Raw genomic sequence first — 13,740 nt, 5'->3', positions numbered from 1 at the left:
CCCTGGAGTTCTTTCAGAGGTCCTGCCGGGGGGGGGGTTGTATATATATATATATATATGTGTGTGTGTGTGTGTGTGTGTGTGAGGGGTGGGAGGGGTCGGGGGTCTGGAGGCGTGGTCCGCCGCTCCGCGCGTCGCTGAGCGCAAATTTGGCATATAAGCGCAAAAAGGAGGCAGCGCTCCCGTGAAGCCAGCGGCGCACTGAGGGACCTGAGGAATTCGACAGGTACCTACAGAGTCTCTGAGCTCTCCGTCCTGGATGTACAGTCTCAAGGAAAGCCGACTCTCTGCCCTCATTTTCCTCTGTGATGGAAGGAATTAAAGGCTCTCTGGAGTGGAGAAGTGTCATTCTGCTGTAATTGCAAACCGATTTAGCGGCCGGAATATTGCGCCCCGGAGATATTTTGATCTCGTGACCGGTGTATTGTGTTGAAAGGTAAAGAAAACAATTCATCGGTGACTTTGTAATTATACACTGAACACTGTAATATTCTTAATATATACTTACAGTATGTCTGTGGTACTTGACGCTATCATACTTTAACATATTATCACTATAATATTCTTATAATATCCCTATAGGGTCTTGTACTTTTGCTGTAACAGTTATTATAGTTATACTAAGGGATAATTAAATGAAAAATTCAAATGCACGATTTCATTAAAACATTTCTTTGTCATGACTAAACTGTGGCAAGCTTCCCTGCAGGGCATGCTTGCGTTGCACGGAGCACATACAGGTACAGTAGCCCACGCATGCGCATGAAATATTAACATGTGCTCAACAAAAATACTTTCCAATGACATAACGTGTGAAAACGGGATTTACAGTGGTCCTACTGTGTGTAGAGAGGTAGTGAACTGCAGATGCACCCTGAATACTCACAAGGCTGCATTGATGTCATGTTTGAAGTCAAGTCCCCTATAATTACAGGATTATTAAAAAGACAGAGAATAGATTGGACTGCCTCTGGGTTCAGACGCTGTAGTGAAGGTTCTCCATTGGATGCGGCATTTATTTTCCTTTCTCATGTATGAGAAATAATCAAGGGGAATACCATTCATCTCAATGAGTCACAATATTCTTTAGATTGTTCGCAATATTCTCATCTCCTTTGATAATCCAATCAGAATTTAGCATGATGGGAACCACAGGAGAAACAAGAACGTAAGCTCTGATGTAGCGCAAAGGCTCAGCCTGGTTTTGCAGACCGACTCCCATGTTTTATTATGGAAGTGCAACCAGTCCCAAACCAGAAAGTCTGTGCCCTGATCTCCAGAAAATCCTCTTCATACCCTTTTTATTTTTCCCCAGTTTGTTCCCTATTGAGCTGTACATTGGTGTAGCATCACAGATTAAAGGGGCGGTGCAAGCTCTCTTCTCTCTTGTTCATGAACATGGGAACCAGCAGCAAATGAAGAGTGCGAGTGCCCAATGCTGAAATTCAGTGGTGTTCCCCTTCAAACTTAGGCTACTCTACACAATCAGTTCTTCTTCAGATTTTAAATAGCATGTGAAAGCCTTGCCCTCATTGAAATTATTGTCTAACCTCACCGTTGCGTTCCTTTCCCTCTCTGTTTTGCAGGCAACAAAAAAATACCCTCCGTCCAAGAACCTACACTATCCTTCCGGTATCCGGTGTTCACCCCATGATGAAGCACCGTCCTCCTCCTCCTCTTTCTCGGGGCTGGCTGAGAGCGGCCGGCCTGCTGCTGTGCCTGAGCCAGACGGTCCTCTCGCTGGTCCTCCCCAACGCCACGCGCCTGGAGTCCATCGTGGGCAAGTACAAGGACCGGGACGACGCGTGGTGGCGGGCCAGGCCGAGAGGGAGGAGGGCCATCAGCGAGGGAGACATGCACCTGATCCTGGACCTGCACAACAAGCTCCGCGGCCAGGTGTACCCGCCGGCCTCCAACATGGAGTACATGGTAAGTGCTGAGTCAGCGAGGTGAGTCTGTCTTTTAAGCGGGAGTGCGTGATATCGCGCGGTCCATCCCTGCATACCTCTCTCTGTTATTTAACTTCATGAGAAATGCCAGTTCACTTCAGGAAACCAAGTGCCGCCTCAAGTGCTGAATAATTGGATGAGCAGAGAGTTTGTATGTGTGTGTGTATGCGTGTGTATTGTGTGTGCGTGCATCAAGTAGCAACACGCAAAGGCGAACCAATATTTGAGGAATTTATTTTCGGGAAATTATTTTTGCAAACAGACAAAACTTTTCTCAAGGTTTCTCAGTAGCTACACATCCACAACCCTTCAGAACAGAATAGAATAGAATAGAATAGAATAGAATAGAATAGAATAGAATAGAATAGACACCCAGTTCTTCCAGGGTTTGACTCTTTGCCCTGGAAGCACACAGAGCTCAGACTGATCAAAGTCACCGGTCTCCCTGCCAAGCAAGAAAAGCACTCTGCTGCTTCTACCGCTGCTGCTATCCTGACCAGAGAAACACACAGAGAGAGAGAGAGAGAGTGTGTGTGTGAGAGAGAGAGAGAGAGAGAGAGAGAGAGGCTGCAAGCCAAAGCCACCAGCTGGCTATAGTTCCAGCTCCAGTGCTGTGCGCCTGCTTGCCCGCCCTTGCTAACCCTGGCCCGGTGCCAGTTTTCACCCCCGCAGTGTTGTCCTGCCCTCTACCTCAACCATCCCTCCCTCCCTCCCTCCCTCCCTCCCTCCATCTTCCACTCTATCACTCCATTTCTCCTCTCGCTCCGACTCCCCCCCCCCCCCCGCCTCGCTCTTTCCCCTCCTTGATCTTCAGCCTCACAAGCCTTCCCTCAGGCTTTTCTTCACCCTCCTCCACTCTCTCTCTCTCTCTCTCTTTCTCTCTCTCTCTCTCTCTCTCCCCTTCTCTCTCCCCATCCATCGTAACTCACTCAAACCCTGGCCGAGGTGAATGTTATCTTTTATTTGATCTACATGCATTTCATTTCGGGTGCCGAGGTGGTGAATCTATTTCGGCCATGTCGAGCCTCGCCGTTTCAAGTGCGGGGTACGGCAGTGTAAATGTATGTTATATACACTAAACCAGTGTTTCTTTAGCGAGGGATACTATTACTGATGATAATGTGGTGGTGAGGCAGGGTAGTACCAGTGTTTGGTTTTCAGAGTGCATGATTTGGAGGCCGAGGTGCTGCACCTCACTGTAGCTTTGACTCTTTCATTTTACAGTTTTACAATAGCCTTTCAGCAAAAGCCCCTGAAATAACAATGAAACCGCATTTCGAGAGCATTTTGCTTCCTTAATGTGATGTATTTCCTGTTGAAACAGGATGTTGGGATGGGGAGGGATCATTCAAAAGTGTAAACCAATGGGATATCAGTTAGGAGGAGAAAGGCAGGTTTTATTGGATGGGAGGGGAGGGATTGTTCACAAATCTGTGATTGGAAGTTTTACTGGTACATGATGAAGTCGCCACTTAAGATTTTCCAGGAAGTAAAGAGAATGTGATTTGATATAAAAATACAATAAAATATATTTTTTGTAAAAATGTTTTGGCATAAATATGTGTATGGTTTGAATTCCCTAAAAAGGCGAAAAAGTCAGTTTTATTTCGGTTTGACTTATTTTGGCGACAATTTGGTGATAAGCGGCCAATATACTGTAATAATAAAGACACTCAGTGTAGACTGTGGCTTCTTTTATTTCTTCTACCTTCATATATTTATCCCAACAAACTGCTGTTGTTGCTTCCTTAAACATAGAACGCATCACTACCTGTGCAGCAGCTTTTTCACTTCATAGGTGTTTGGAACAGCAAATGTAAAAGCTTTCATGAACTGACTATAGGTTGAATCACTTTTGTATGGTATCAGTCGGCAATAGAGAGGAGCAAAACGGACATTTATTCATAAGAAAAAGTTGCAAATTATTACTTTAAACTAGTGATAACAATTCTGAGAGGAGCAGGATTTCACGTTTCCTTCCTTCATACTTTCTTCTGCAGAGGTCTGTCTTGAGCAGTGGATATCTCCCTAAAGTCTACTGCTCTAAAAAGCTTTCCTCTTTATATTACACTTGCCTCAGTAGCAGAGGTGGTCCCGGCAGATGGTTGGAAACAGGTCTGTATTTTGGGAGCTTAATGCTCTATGGAATGCAGAAGGAGATTTGGAGTTGCTACCATGACCTTTCTCCCAAGGCGGGTGGGCAGTCCATCTTCCTCTTTGCTGGATAATTGAGCATGAAGAATAACAAGAGCATGGAGAAAATAATGAGCTGGCTAAGATCATTAGTATCCACACCAGTTTGTTAGCAGTGAAAGCTTCACCCTGAACTTGAATTCCACCATAGCGTGTAGAGGGGTTGAGATGATGCCTTATTGAGCAGGGATAGGGACTGCAAACAGGAATAAAATCCAAGTGGGTAATTGTATTGGCGTTTCAAGGAATAAGAGCACAATAAAAAAATAGAAAGAGTGTTTGTTCCAAAGTGAGATATAAACCATTTGACAAAGTGACACTTACAATAACAAAATGATTGATAGTCCAAATTAACTTTTTAAAGGATAGTAGATTTCCTTGTCCTTGTTTTACAGACAAATCCTGTATATTTTAGGTATATTGAAAGATGAACTTGATGATTTTTTTTTTTCAAATAGGATTAGGATTTTAGAAATGGGCAATTCAAATACATTTGGTCATAAATGTTGGTGCAACTGGTCATCTGTGTCTCCTCCACTCATGGCCTTAACAGCAGAGCATGAACAAATGCAATATCGCTGAGCAAGCATAAAGTAGTTTAGAGCAGAAAATCACTTGTGTGTGCTGATATCTTACCCACTACTGGACTGTGGCCAAAGCACTACAGAGTGGAAATATCACCCCTGCAAGTGTGCGAATCGGGGCCTGAACAGAGACCGGGGGCCACAGTGAATGGGCAACAGTGTGCGCAGTATGCTACCCATAGCCGAACATGTGGAACACATTATGGTGGTCAATCAGAGCAGTTACAACCCCACTCTTAAGCATTATCCTATTATGTTTTGATGTGTGATAGCCTTAATGCGACCAAACAGTAAGCCAACAGCAGAGCACACTGTGCCTATTCTCCACCCCCAGCGTTGTCAACAGTAACTTAGCTTTGCTGCAACATTTGAATTCCTCAAGCCCCTCTAGCCATGCAGGTCCCCTTTGTCCAAAACTAGAGGTGTGTGAATAGTTTCCAGGTCTTTTGACTTCAATTGAGGTTAATTTTGCAGCGTGTTGACGCACAGAGAGCGAGTGGTTTTACTGTAAAGATGGCATCAAGGCCCCTAACAATGACTCTCTGTTTGGTATGCTTTCTATTTTCTTTATTTTCTCTTAGCTTGTTTTATGTGACCAAAACTTACTGGAAACAAGCTATGAAATAACCGCAGTGAATAGTAGCACCAAGCTGCAAGTTGATGTACTGGTGATGATCTCTCTCTCTCTCTCTCATACGTGTGTGTATGTGTATGTGTATGTGTGTGTGTGCCTTTGATAGGAGTAGCCTAGTTTTGACTATCCTGTGTTAAAGTTGTGGGAGGCATGTGCTGCAGCTACTAACAGTATAGAGCAGCTTCTTCTTAGACATGAAAGGGGTATGTTTCTTATACACTTTGCCTCAAGCATGTGCACTTCTTTTTTCAGATTGTCTAGCAGTATTTCGGTATAACTAAAACTCCAATCTGCCACTAGGATCAACCGAGTGTATGTCCCAATGTGTTCTGCTATATTTTTGTGTGTTAATTAATACCACTTATGTCTAAGATATACAGTATATGTGTGCAATCAAAAGCCTTGTGTATTTAGTTTATCATCTTGAGGAGGCAAATACCTTTTTACAAAGATCCATCACTGTGTGTGTCTGTATGTTTGTCTTTGTCGCGCGTGTGTGTGTGTGTGTGTTCTCCAGATGTGGGATTATGAGTTAGAGAGGAGCGCGGAGCACTGGGCACATAGCTGCCGTTGGGAACACGGACCGAGCCACATGTTGACACAAATAGGACAAAACCTTGGTGCACACTGGGGCAGGTCAGTATGCACAGATACTACAGTAAAGGAGGGGAGTAGGTCAGTTGTTCATTGCTGTTTCATCCAATAGAAAATAATAATAATAATAGTATTGTCTATCATTTGCTTACAGTACCTTACCTTATGTCAATAGAGACAGAACTTCATGTAGATTTTATGATCCTAGTGCCTACAATCCCCACTCAAAACTCACTGTATGATTTCATGGAAACCTCAGCAAGGCAGTTCAGTTGCCAAAAGTTGGATGTAGACATTATCAATAGATTAGATAAGATAGGATTGATAGGCAGCATTTGAATAACTTTTTTCCCCATGTAAGTATTTGTTACCTAACAATAATAATTTGCAAAAAAAAAAAAGCATAATACCTTTCCATTCCATTCCATTAGGGACCGCCCCCCTACGTTCCATGTCCAGGCCTGGTATGATGAGGTGAGGTACTTCAGCTACCCGTATCCCCAGGAGTGTAACCCCCACTGCCCCTTCAGGTGCTCAGGGCCGGTCTGCACCCACTACACTCAGGTAAGGGCTTGGAGTTTCTGTAGGTGGCGCTCTTCTCTTTGTCTCTTCAGCCATGGTGGCTATCGCTGCTCATGCCAACTACCCAGTTCTTCTTCTGTTTATTCCAAACAAACCAGAAACGTAAAACGCATGACCTCCTGTGCGCCAGAAGATTTTTTCCCAAGAAATTCATTCATTCATTCATTCATTCATTCTTTCTATTTATGTTCCTGTGATGAGGACAGGGTCAAACAGATACTTATGTAGACTCTTCAGATGCAGTTGTAGTTGGTCCACTTTTAACTTGAATGCTGCACTTACTCTGTACCTGAGATAGTCCAACAATTTTGACACTAAGTATTTGTGGACTTTGAAAAATCCAGCCACAAGCCCTGAGAAATGTGAGCAGACCTTTACCGATTTCCTTTGCTTGTACATCCATTTCATTTTTTAGTTGGTGTGGGCGACCAGCAACCGTATTGGCTGTGCCATCAACGTGTGTTACAACATGAACGTATGGGGAATGATCTGGGCTAAAGCCGTCTATCTGGTCTGCAACTACTCTCCACCGTAAGATTTTGCTTTCCTATCAGTAGATAAGATGTGATGCAACTCCCTCAACATCATAAAGATCATCTGTAAACATGTACAAATGGATATTTCAGCGTCAGGATCATTTTCATTCATAATCTTTATGTAGTACTCAGAAAAACACATTGTGGAATGGAGCCCTCTTTCTCAAGAGCGCCGAGTTTACAAACAGAGAAACAAAAACAAGGGAAACACACAAAGATATTTAGTCTTCATTTAAAACATTCACTAATCATCAATTAAAACATCCACCAACTGTCAGTTAAATCATCCACTAATCATAAATTATAACATTTACCAATTATCAACAAAAACATGCACATTTCAAGCTAATTGGGTTCTTTATTAGATGTCTGAGTTGTCTTATTGCAAGCAAAGCCTCAAGCTCCAGTGTATACTGTAATTATCATTTGATTAGCCAAATACAGAAATGTATCTTAGTGACATTGGTGCAGAGAGCTATCATCAACATACATAGTAACACAGATATGATGAAACATGGTTCAGTCACCACAGAAACCCGCATACAGTGCAAAGGGAAGTGCAAGACTTACAATAGATGGTGTATTTCTACTACTGTATTTCATTCATGGAGTACTTTATCACACCTCCTTCATCTCTTGCTTATCAAAACATTCAAATGAGAATTTTGTGACACCAATTTTTGTCCTTTTTTTTTACTGTCATAAATCCCTGTTATGGCTGGTGTTTTCAGGGGGAACTGGTGGGGTCATGCTCCATACAAACATGGAAGTCCCTGCTCTGCCTGTCCAGCCAGCTACGCCGGAGGCTGCAGGGACAACCTCTGCTACAAAGGTGGGTTTGGGACGGTATTGTGGTTTGCTGTTGTGTTTTTTTCTGCTTGCGTTATTGTATACCTTCACTATACTGTCTGTAATACTAGTAGATTTACTCACGGAGAATGGGCTGCCCTCCCTTGGTTGGCTATGCTCTGGACAGCTGATGAGAGATAGGTTGTTAAAGAGCTAATTTTAGGGAAGTGCACATTTTACATCCACTACTTTGCCCTGATTTGGCTCCTCTCTTGTTAAAGGTGCTATGTGTACCATTTTAAAATCATTGCCACCTTAATTTTGAGACATTATTACAATTAACATTGACAAACAAGACCATCACTGAGGAAATTGGCAGCCTCTACCGGCCTCTACATTGCATTTTACATTGTGTGCCACCGGGTCGGAGTTGGCAGGAAATCATGGCTTTATGGCACAAAGGGGAAATTGCTTTACGGCGCAAAACAGGAAGAGGACGCTGTTCTTCCAGCGTAAGCAGAGCTAAAGCTTTCACAGTTTCTCACAATGGCAGATGGTGGAAATCGGATTGGCTTTGAACATGTTTATTCTCTTTGTTGCACTCATTGTCAAGTCAAGTTAATGGTTAGGATATGCCTAAAATGTAAATATAAATGGACTCATGTAGGATGTAAAAGTAGTGTTAAGTGACCAGGTTTTGAGAAACTGGTTTTATTATAAACCTATTGCATAACCGGTTCATGTTTACAGATGGGGGTGTTGAGAGGCGTCCAGCTCCTGAGATTGAGGAGACCAACTACATTGAACCAGAACCCGACCCAGTGAGGGAGAGGGATCCCCCCCAGCCCAGAGCCCAGTCCCCCAACCCCTCACCCAATGACAACCTGGAGAGGAACCAGGTTGTCAGCACAGAGCAGATGTGTAAGGACTGCTCCTACAATGCTGCATCTCTGCAAATACGACAGTGTTATGACAGTGTGCATTATTTTTGCTTTGATTTTTGATAGGATATGTTTATGAACAAAATATTTTTTTAAGTAATATGCTTGTTTGTGATTTTAGGCCAACAGATGGAGTGTGACACAAAGCTGAGAGATCAGTGCAAGGGGACGACCTGTAACAGGTACACACTAACAAAAAGGGTCACTTAATATTTGCAAATAATTCTTGGTACTGTATTTGTTATAAGATAATTCAGATACTGTCAGATAATTTGTCAAATACAGGCAAACATACCAAAATAACTTTTAAATACTTTGCCATCATTGTCTTAACTTTGTTGCACTCATTCCATTGCCCTATGGCACAACCCTTCTAGCAATATTAATATTATTTGACCCATGTCTGTACTATAGTCCCTTGCTGATCTTCTAGTCCTGTGATTACTGTATGTATGGCATTTTATTGGCTGCAGAAAAAATGACAGTGTTGGATAGATTGTTTAGAATCTTATGGTTTTTGTTTTTGTGCTCTTTAGTGAACTTGTATTAGTACAAGTATTATTATGTGCTTGTAGTAAAGGCAAAGCTCCAATGCCAATGTATTGTTTACTTAACTATTGCTTCTGCCCATAGGTATGAGTGTCCACCTGGCTGCCTTGACAGGCCTGGAAAAGTAGTTGGGACTGCATATTATGACATGGTAAATTATTATTTGGGACAATAATATATATTTTTTTACATTCTTTTGTGTTTTTATTGTGCAATAACAGCCCATATTGAGTGCAGAAGAAGGCCACACTCGGGTTCCTAAACTTTTTTCAGCTAGCGAGAATATAAGAAATACAGTATCCTACCCTGGGACCAAGTCCTAGTAAAACATATTGCTACTCTTGTCCTATGGGGAGACAATGGATCTGGCTCCGTTGTAGACCCTTTCCACAGCTGATTTTCTTAACCTGTGTCCAGTAAAAAATCATATTGTTATTAAGCTACGCCTTGCTTCACATTCATATACTTACAGAAATGGGAGCTGCCCAGTACAACTCCAGTTTTCTGCTGTTGGCCACTGAGTAGCTCTACTGTAGCAATTGGGGATTAAATACCTTGTTCCAGGACACTTCGATAGTAGCCAATCCAATCCAGATTTTCTCCACCAGAAGGGGAATCAAAAGCTGGCTCCCTTCTGGTCACAAGTTACTGCTGTTATTCTGGAGTATATTGTAAAATAGCCTTGTCTTTGTCTCTTACTCCAGCAATCCAGTGTGTGTGGAGCTGGGTTACATGCTGGCATTATTGACAACGATGGAGGATGGCTGGATGTGACCCGACTAGGCAGAAAACAACAATTCACCAAGTCATACAAGAATGGCATTCAGTCAGTTGGGTGTGTCAGTCTCTCTCTTTGGTTTATTTGTTAAAAAGAGTTTAATTTTACTTAAATTTAATTCAGTCCAGAGAGATATTTTCACCCTTATGGAGGGCTACTGAACATATGATGTATGGTAACACAGCACAATACCATAACTTCTGTTTTGTTGAAATTCACAGGAAAAACAGGAGTGCGAATGCCTTCAAAGTAGCTACGGTGCCCGGTAGGAAACCACTTTTGACAATGAAGATACAATTGTCATGTTGTCAGTGAAGATCTATTTTCACCAAGACTGTACTCTTTTTTTATACCATATTTTTGCTGTCTTTTTCTCCCAGTTAAGGCAGTAACATGTGAGACCACCGTGGCAGTTTTCTGCCCCTTCAAGAAACCTGTACGACACTGTCCCAGGTAACATTTATTCACTGAAAACAGCAGTTTGGAGAAAAATTTCTTGGAGGCAGAGCTGCTCTGTAGGCAGAAATAATGTCATTAGTTGAGTTAAACCTCAGTGGGTGGTGACTAAAACTACAATCTTCTTGAAAATAATCATGCTCCATGAATGCAGGAAAAGAGCTTTTACCTACATCATAGGCAGCTACACTAAAAGACTTTGATTTGATTAATATAATATATCTCGCTGATTCAACAGCATAGATAGACCCATAGATGTACTGTAAATATGCTATCACCTAAGATATGCCTTTTTCTTTAGGTTGTATTGTCCCAGGAACTGTCTGCATGATACTCGAGCCCGAGTCATTGGAACAAAATATTACTCAGATGTAAGTCCTTGCATTTTTATCATAATTGACTGACCACTACAATTATAGAGCCAAGACTGTCTAATATTGGTGTTCAGAAGAGCAATATTGCACTTTGGGCTTCAACCTGCCATTGAACCATCACACCCAAACACACATGACAAGTCACTGTCAGATTAACATAGTTTTATCAGTTCCTCAGGTAGGTACCATAAGTGGAGGCACTGTGTTGAGCTATCCATGTGGCTTTGACATAATATGATATAATCTTGGCAGCATTCAAAAATGCAGCTACTGCATTTATTCTTTGGAGAGCAGAGCAGATTAGATGTGCTTTATAAATATGGTTTGATTGAACACTTTCTGTGTTTTGTCTAGAAATCCAGTATCTGTCGAGCAGCCATACATGCTGGAGTGATCCAGAATGAAGCAGGAGGCTACCTTGATGTGATGCCAGCGGATAAAAGGAAGCAATACAGTGGCAGTTATCAGAATAGCATCACTTCAGAGAGGTATGGCAAAAAAACAAGACCAAATATAAGTTTTTGTGTATTTCAAAAGTGAGAACTGGCCAAAAATACTTTTTTTTTCTGTATGCAGAGATGAACATTTTTTATATCCAAGTCTGGGATTCCCATGTGGCATTATTACCTTGATCAATGTAATTGGTAAATTTCAATGACTGCACCAGGTCTTTACAAGCCTGTGTAAAGAGCAACTAAAAACATCACCTGGCACCAAAGATCAGCCAATGGCAGATGGCAATTTAAGTAGCTTGCTTTTTACCATTAGATGTTAGGCTTTATACAGATTTGGGTTTGGGATTTAGTTACTCTATAAAAACATAAAGCTTGGTGCTATTTGGCTTGAGAACCCTTTGTGTGCACCCTGGTTCCTAAAGCTATGGGTGAGGACCCAAGATTGGTCACAGGCCTTTTGCTGGTGGGTCCCCACATAACAGTATTATGTTTTAATGGGACTGAAACAGCAAAAGGGAGTACATTTCTGATTTGGGTCCAGGGCTGAAAAAGTTTAAGAGCCCCCGTTCTTATTGATAACATACATTATTGAAAACACCAGCAAAAAAAGGACTGACCCCTGTGTTGTTTCATACTCCTGGATTCTGGTTTTTTATAGAATTTAAGTAGCATTTTCAAAGGATTAAATGCCTTTTATCAATATTCATGTTTATTAATATTCAAAGACAACTTCAAGTCAAAATTTGTCAGCACTCTTTATATCTTCTCCCTTTTCTCTTCTCCCGTTCCCAGCCTGGTGAACCCCACAGGTGGAAAAGCCTTCAGAGTGTTTGCAGTCATCTGAAAAACCACTCTCAAAGGACAGAGTGCCTGTCAAACATGGCCACTTCACATCCAGCGAACCCACTCATTATCATCTCACAACCTGCAATTACATTCATACCTAAACGATTCCGCCTCTCATCCAGCCTCTGACACTAAAACTGTAACATGACTTTATTCAAGGCTTCCCGTTTCACTATGGTCACAAGTGAACTAGCATCCCATAATAGAAAAAGAGATAAAAAAAATGATAATTTTGTAAACCTAGAACAAAAGTATGCCAGTACGGAGTTCTGTACTTTTGATGCACAACAGCAACCTAGAACAAATTCATTTTTAGCACTTTGTGTTTTTCTACCCCTTTTCCCTAAATTGAAAAGTAAAGTTGAACATACCATACTGGACTGCTACACACATCTTGTGCTATCATGATTTCATGAAAACATGGGGCTTTTTTACGAGCTGATATACACTACAGCATTTTGACCAGATTTAGCACCACTTAGGCTGCCTTACATCATTTCAGAAAAGCAAAAACATCACATCTGAGGCTGTTTCAGAGTGTCTGAATAATTCAAGATGTAGTGTGAATTGACTCTAAATAGTCAATGCACACTACATCTCACACTAGGTAATTTTTGGGGCAATGTAGATGGATAAAGCTCCCAGCAACAGGCAACAAAGAGACATTTTCCAACAGAATGCTCCTATCTAGACAATGCTGCAACTCTTTAGGCATTGTTGCCCATCACAGTTGCCTAGTGTATCACTGCCTTTAGCCATAATGGTAAATATGGTCTACAAGAACAATGCTGACAGTCTGAATACATATTGTATATTTTTGTACATAATGTTGTTGTAAATAATATTGAACAGTCTATCCTATCAAATGCTGCATTGCTATTGTTGCCCTGTTCATTTATATTCCTAATCCATTGCCAGTCACATAAAGTCAAACAAGTAATGAATGGTAAGATGTCAAAACAGCTTTTGCATGCACGGCATATACTTGATACTCAAATTCTATGATGGTTTCAGTGTATTCATATGTATGTAAATATTGTGTATGTAACATAATGGTGTTTAATTTCATGCTACATTTCCCAGCTTTTGTCCATAGATTTATACAGATTAAGCCTGGCTGGCCAGGTTTGTGCATGGCAGAATTACAATTAAAACACGTGGAGATAAAATCCTAATATGCCTTTTTTTTTGTGATGTTGACTATCATTATTGATGTTATTGATATAATCACAATCAGGCTTAATTTACCTGTACATTGCAGTCTAATCGTGTTTCATTTAACATTCTACCATCTCTGGTGTTTATCACACAGTGGGTGTTTTAGTTCATAAAGTCAATAAGCTTTATTCTGCTGCTCAGCATTAAAGTCTCCTAAAATGCTGAACTGTTCTTGAATGATGAAGCAACAGCCTTAACTGTGGCATTCCCAGTTCTTGGAGGAAGTTGTATTAAATCCTAGTAACACCGGGGGGGGGGGCTC

General features: G+C 41.5%; 1 protein-coding gene across 1 annotated transcript; it reads left to right on the top strand.

Moving 5' to 3' along the window:
* Positions 1–225: 225 nt before the first annotated feature.
* On the top strand, positions 226–13,417 carry crispld1b (cysteine-rich secretory protein LCCL domain containing 1b). Its single transcript, XM_071513921.1, has 15 exons — positions 226–436; positions 1,587–1,929; positions 5,878–5,996; positions 6,386–6,518; positions 6,952–7,067; positions 7,804–7,904; positions 8,612–8,782; positions 8,924–8,984; positions 9,436–9,502; positions 10,056–10,186; positions 10,351–10,394; positions 10,510–10,582; positions 10,887–10,956; positions 11,314–11,447; positions 12,207–13,417. Exons 2-15 carry the CDS (start codon positions 1,651–1,653, stop codon positions 12,256–12,258), a joined length of 1,551 nt encoding a protein of 516 aa, XP_071370022.1. The 5' UTR covers positions 226–436; positions 1,587–1,650; the 3' UTR covers positions 12,259–13,417.
* The last annotated feature ends 323 nt before the right edge of the window (positions 13,418–13,740 follow it).

Source organism: Centroberyx affinis, unplaced genomic scaffold (assembly GCF_046629955.1).
Source record: "Centroberyx affinis isolate AG114_WGS23_722 - 3 ecotype Tasmania unplaced genomic scaffold, CSIRO-AGI_Caff_v1 ptg007680l_1, whole genome shotgun sequence".
NCBI classification, from domain to species: domain Eukaryota; kingdom Metazoa; phylum Chordata; class Actinopteri; order Beryciformes; family Berycidae; genus Centroberyx; species Centroberyx affinis.
The sequence above is the reverse complement of the archived record's forward strand: the minus strand, read 5'-3'. Positions and strand labels throughout refer to the sequence as shown.

What these genes read in the sequence shown, in the direction of transcription:
- crispld1b (XM_071513921.1), top strand. Translation starts at nt 1,651, where the DNA reads ATGATGAAGCACCGTCCTCCTCCTCCTCTTTCTCGGGGCTGGCTGAGA. An exon ending in GGACAACCTCTGCTACAAAG is followed by an intron (nt 7,905 to 8,611) that starts GTGGGTTTGGGA and finishes TCATGTTTACAG; the next exon opens with ATGGGGGTGTTGAGAGGCGT. An exon ending in TGTCAGCACAGAGCAGATGT is followed by an intron (nt 8,783 to 8,923) that starts GTAAGGACTGCT and finishes TTGTGATTTTAG; the next exon opens with GCCAACAGATGGAGTGTGAC.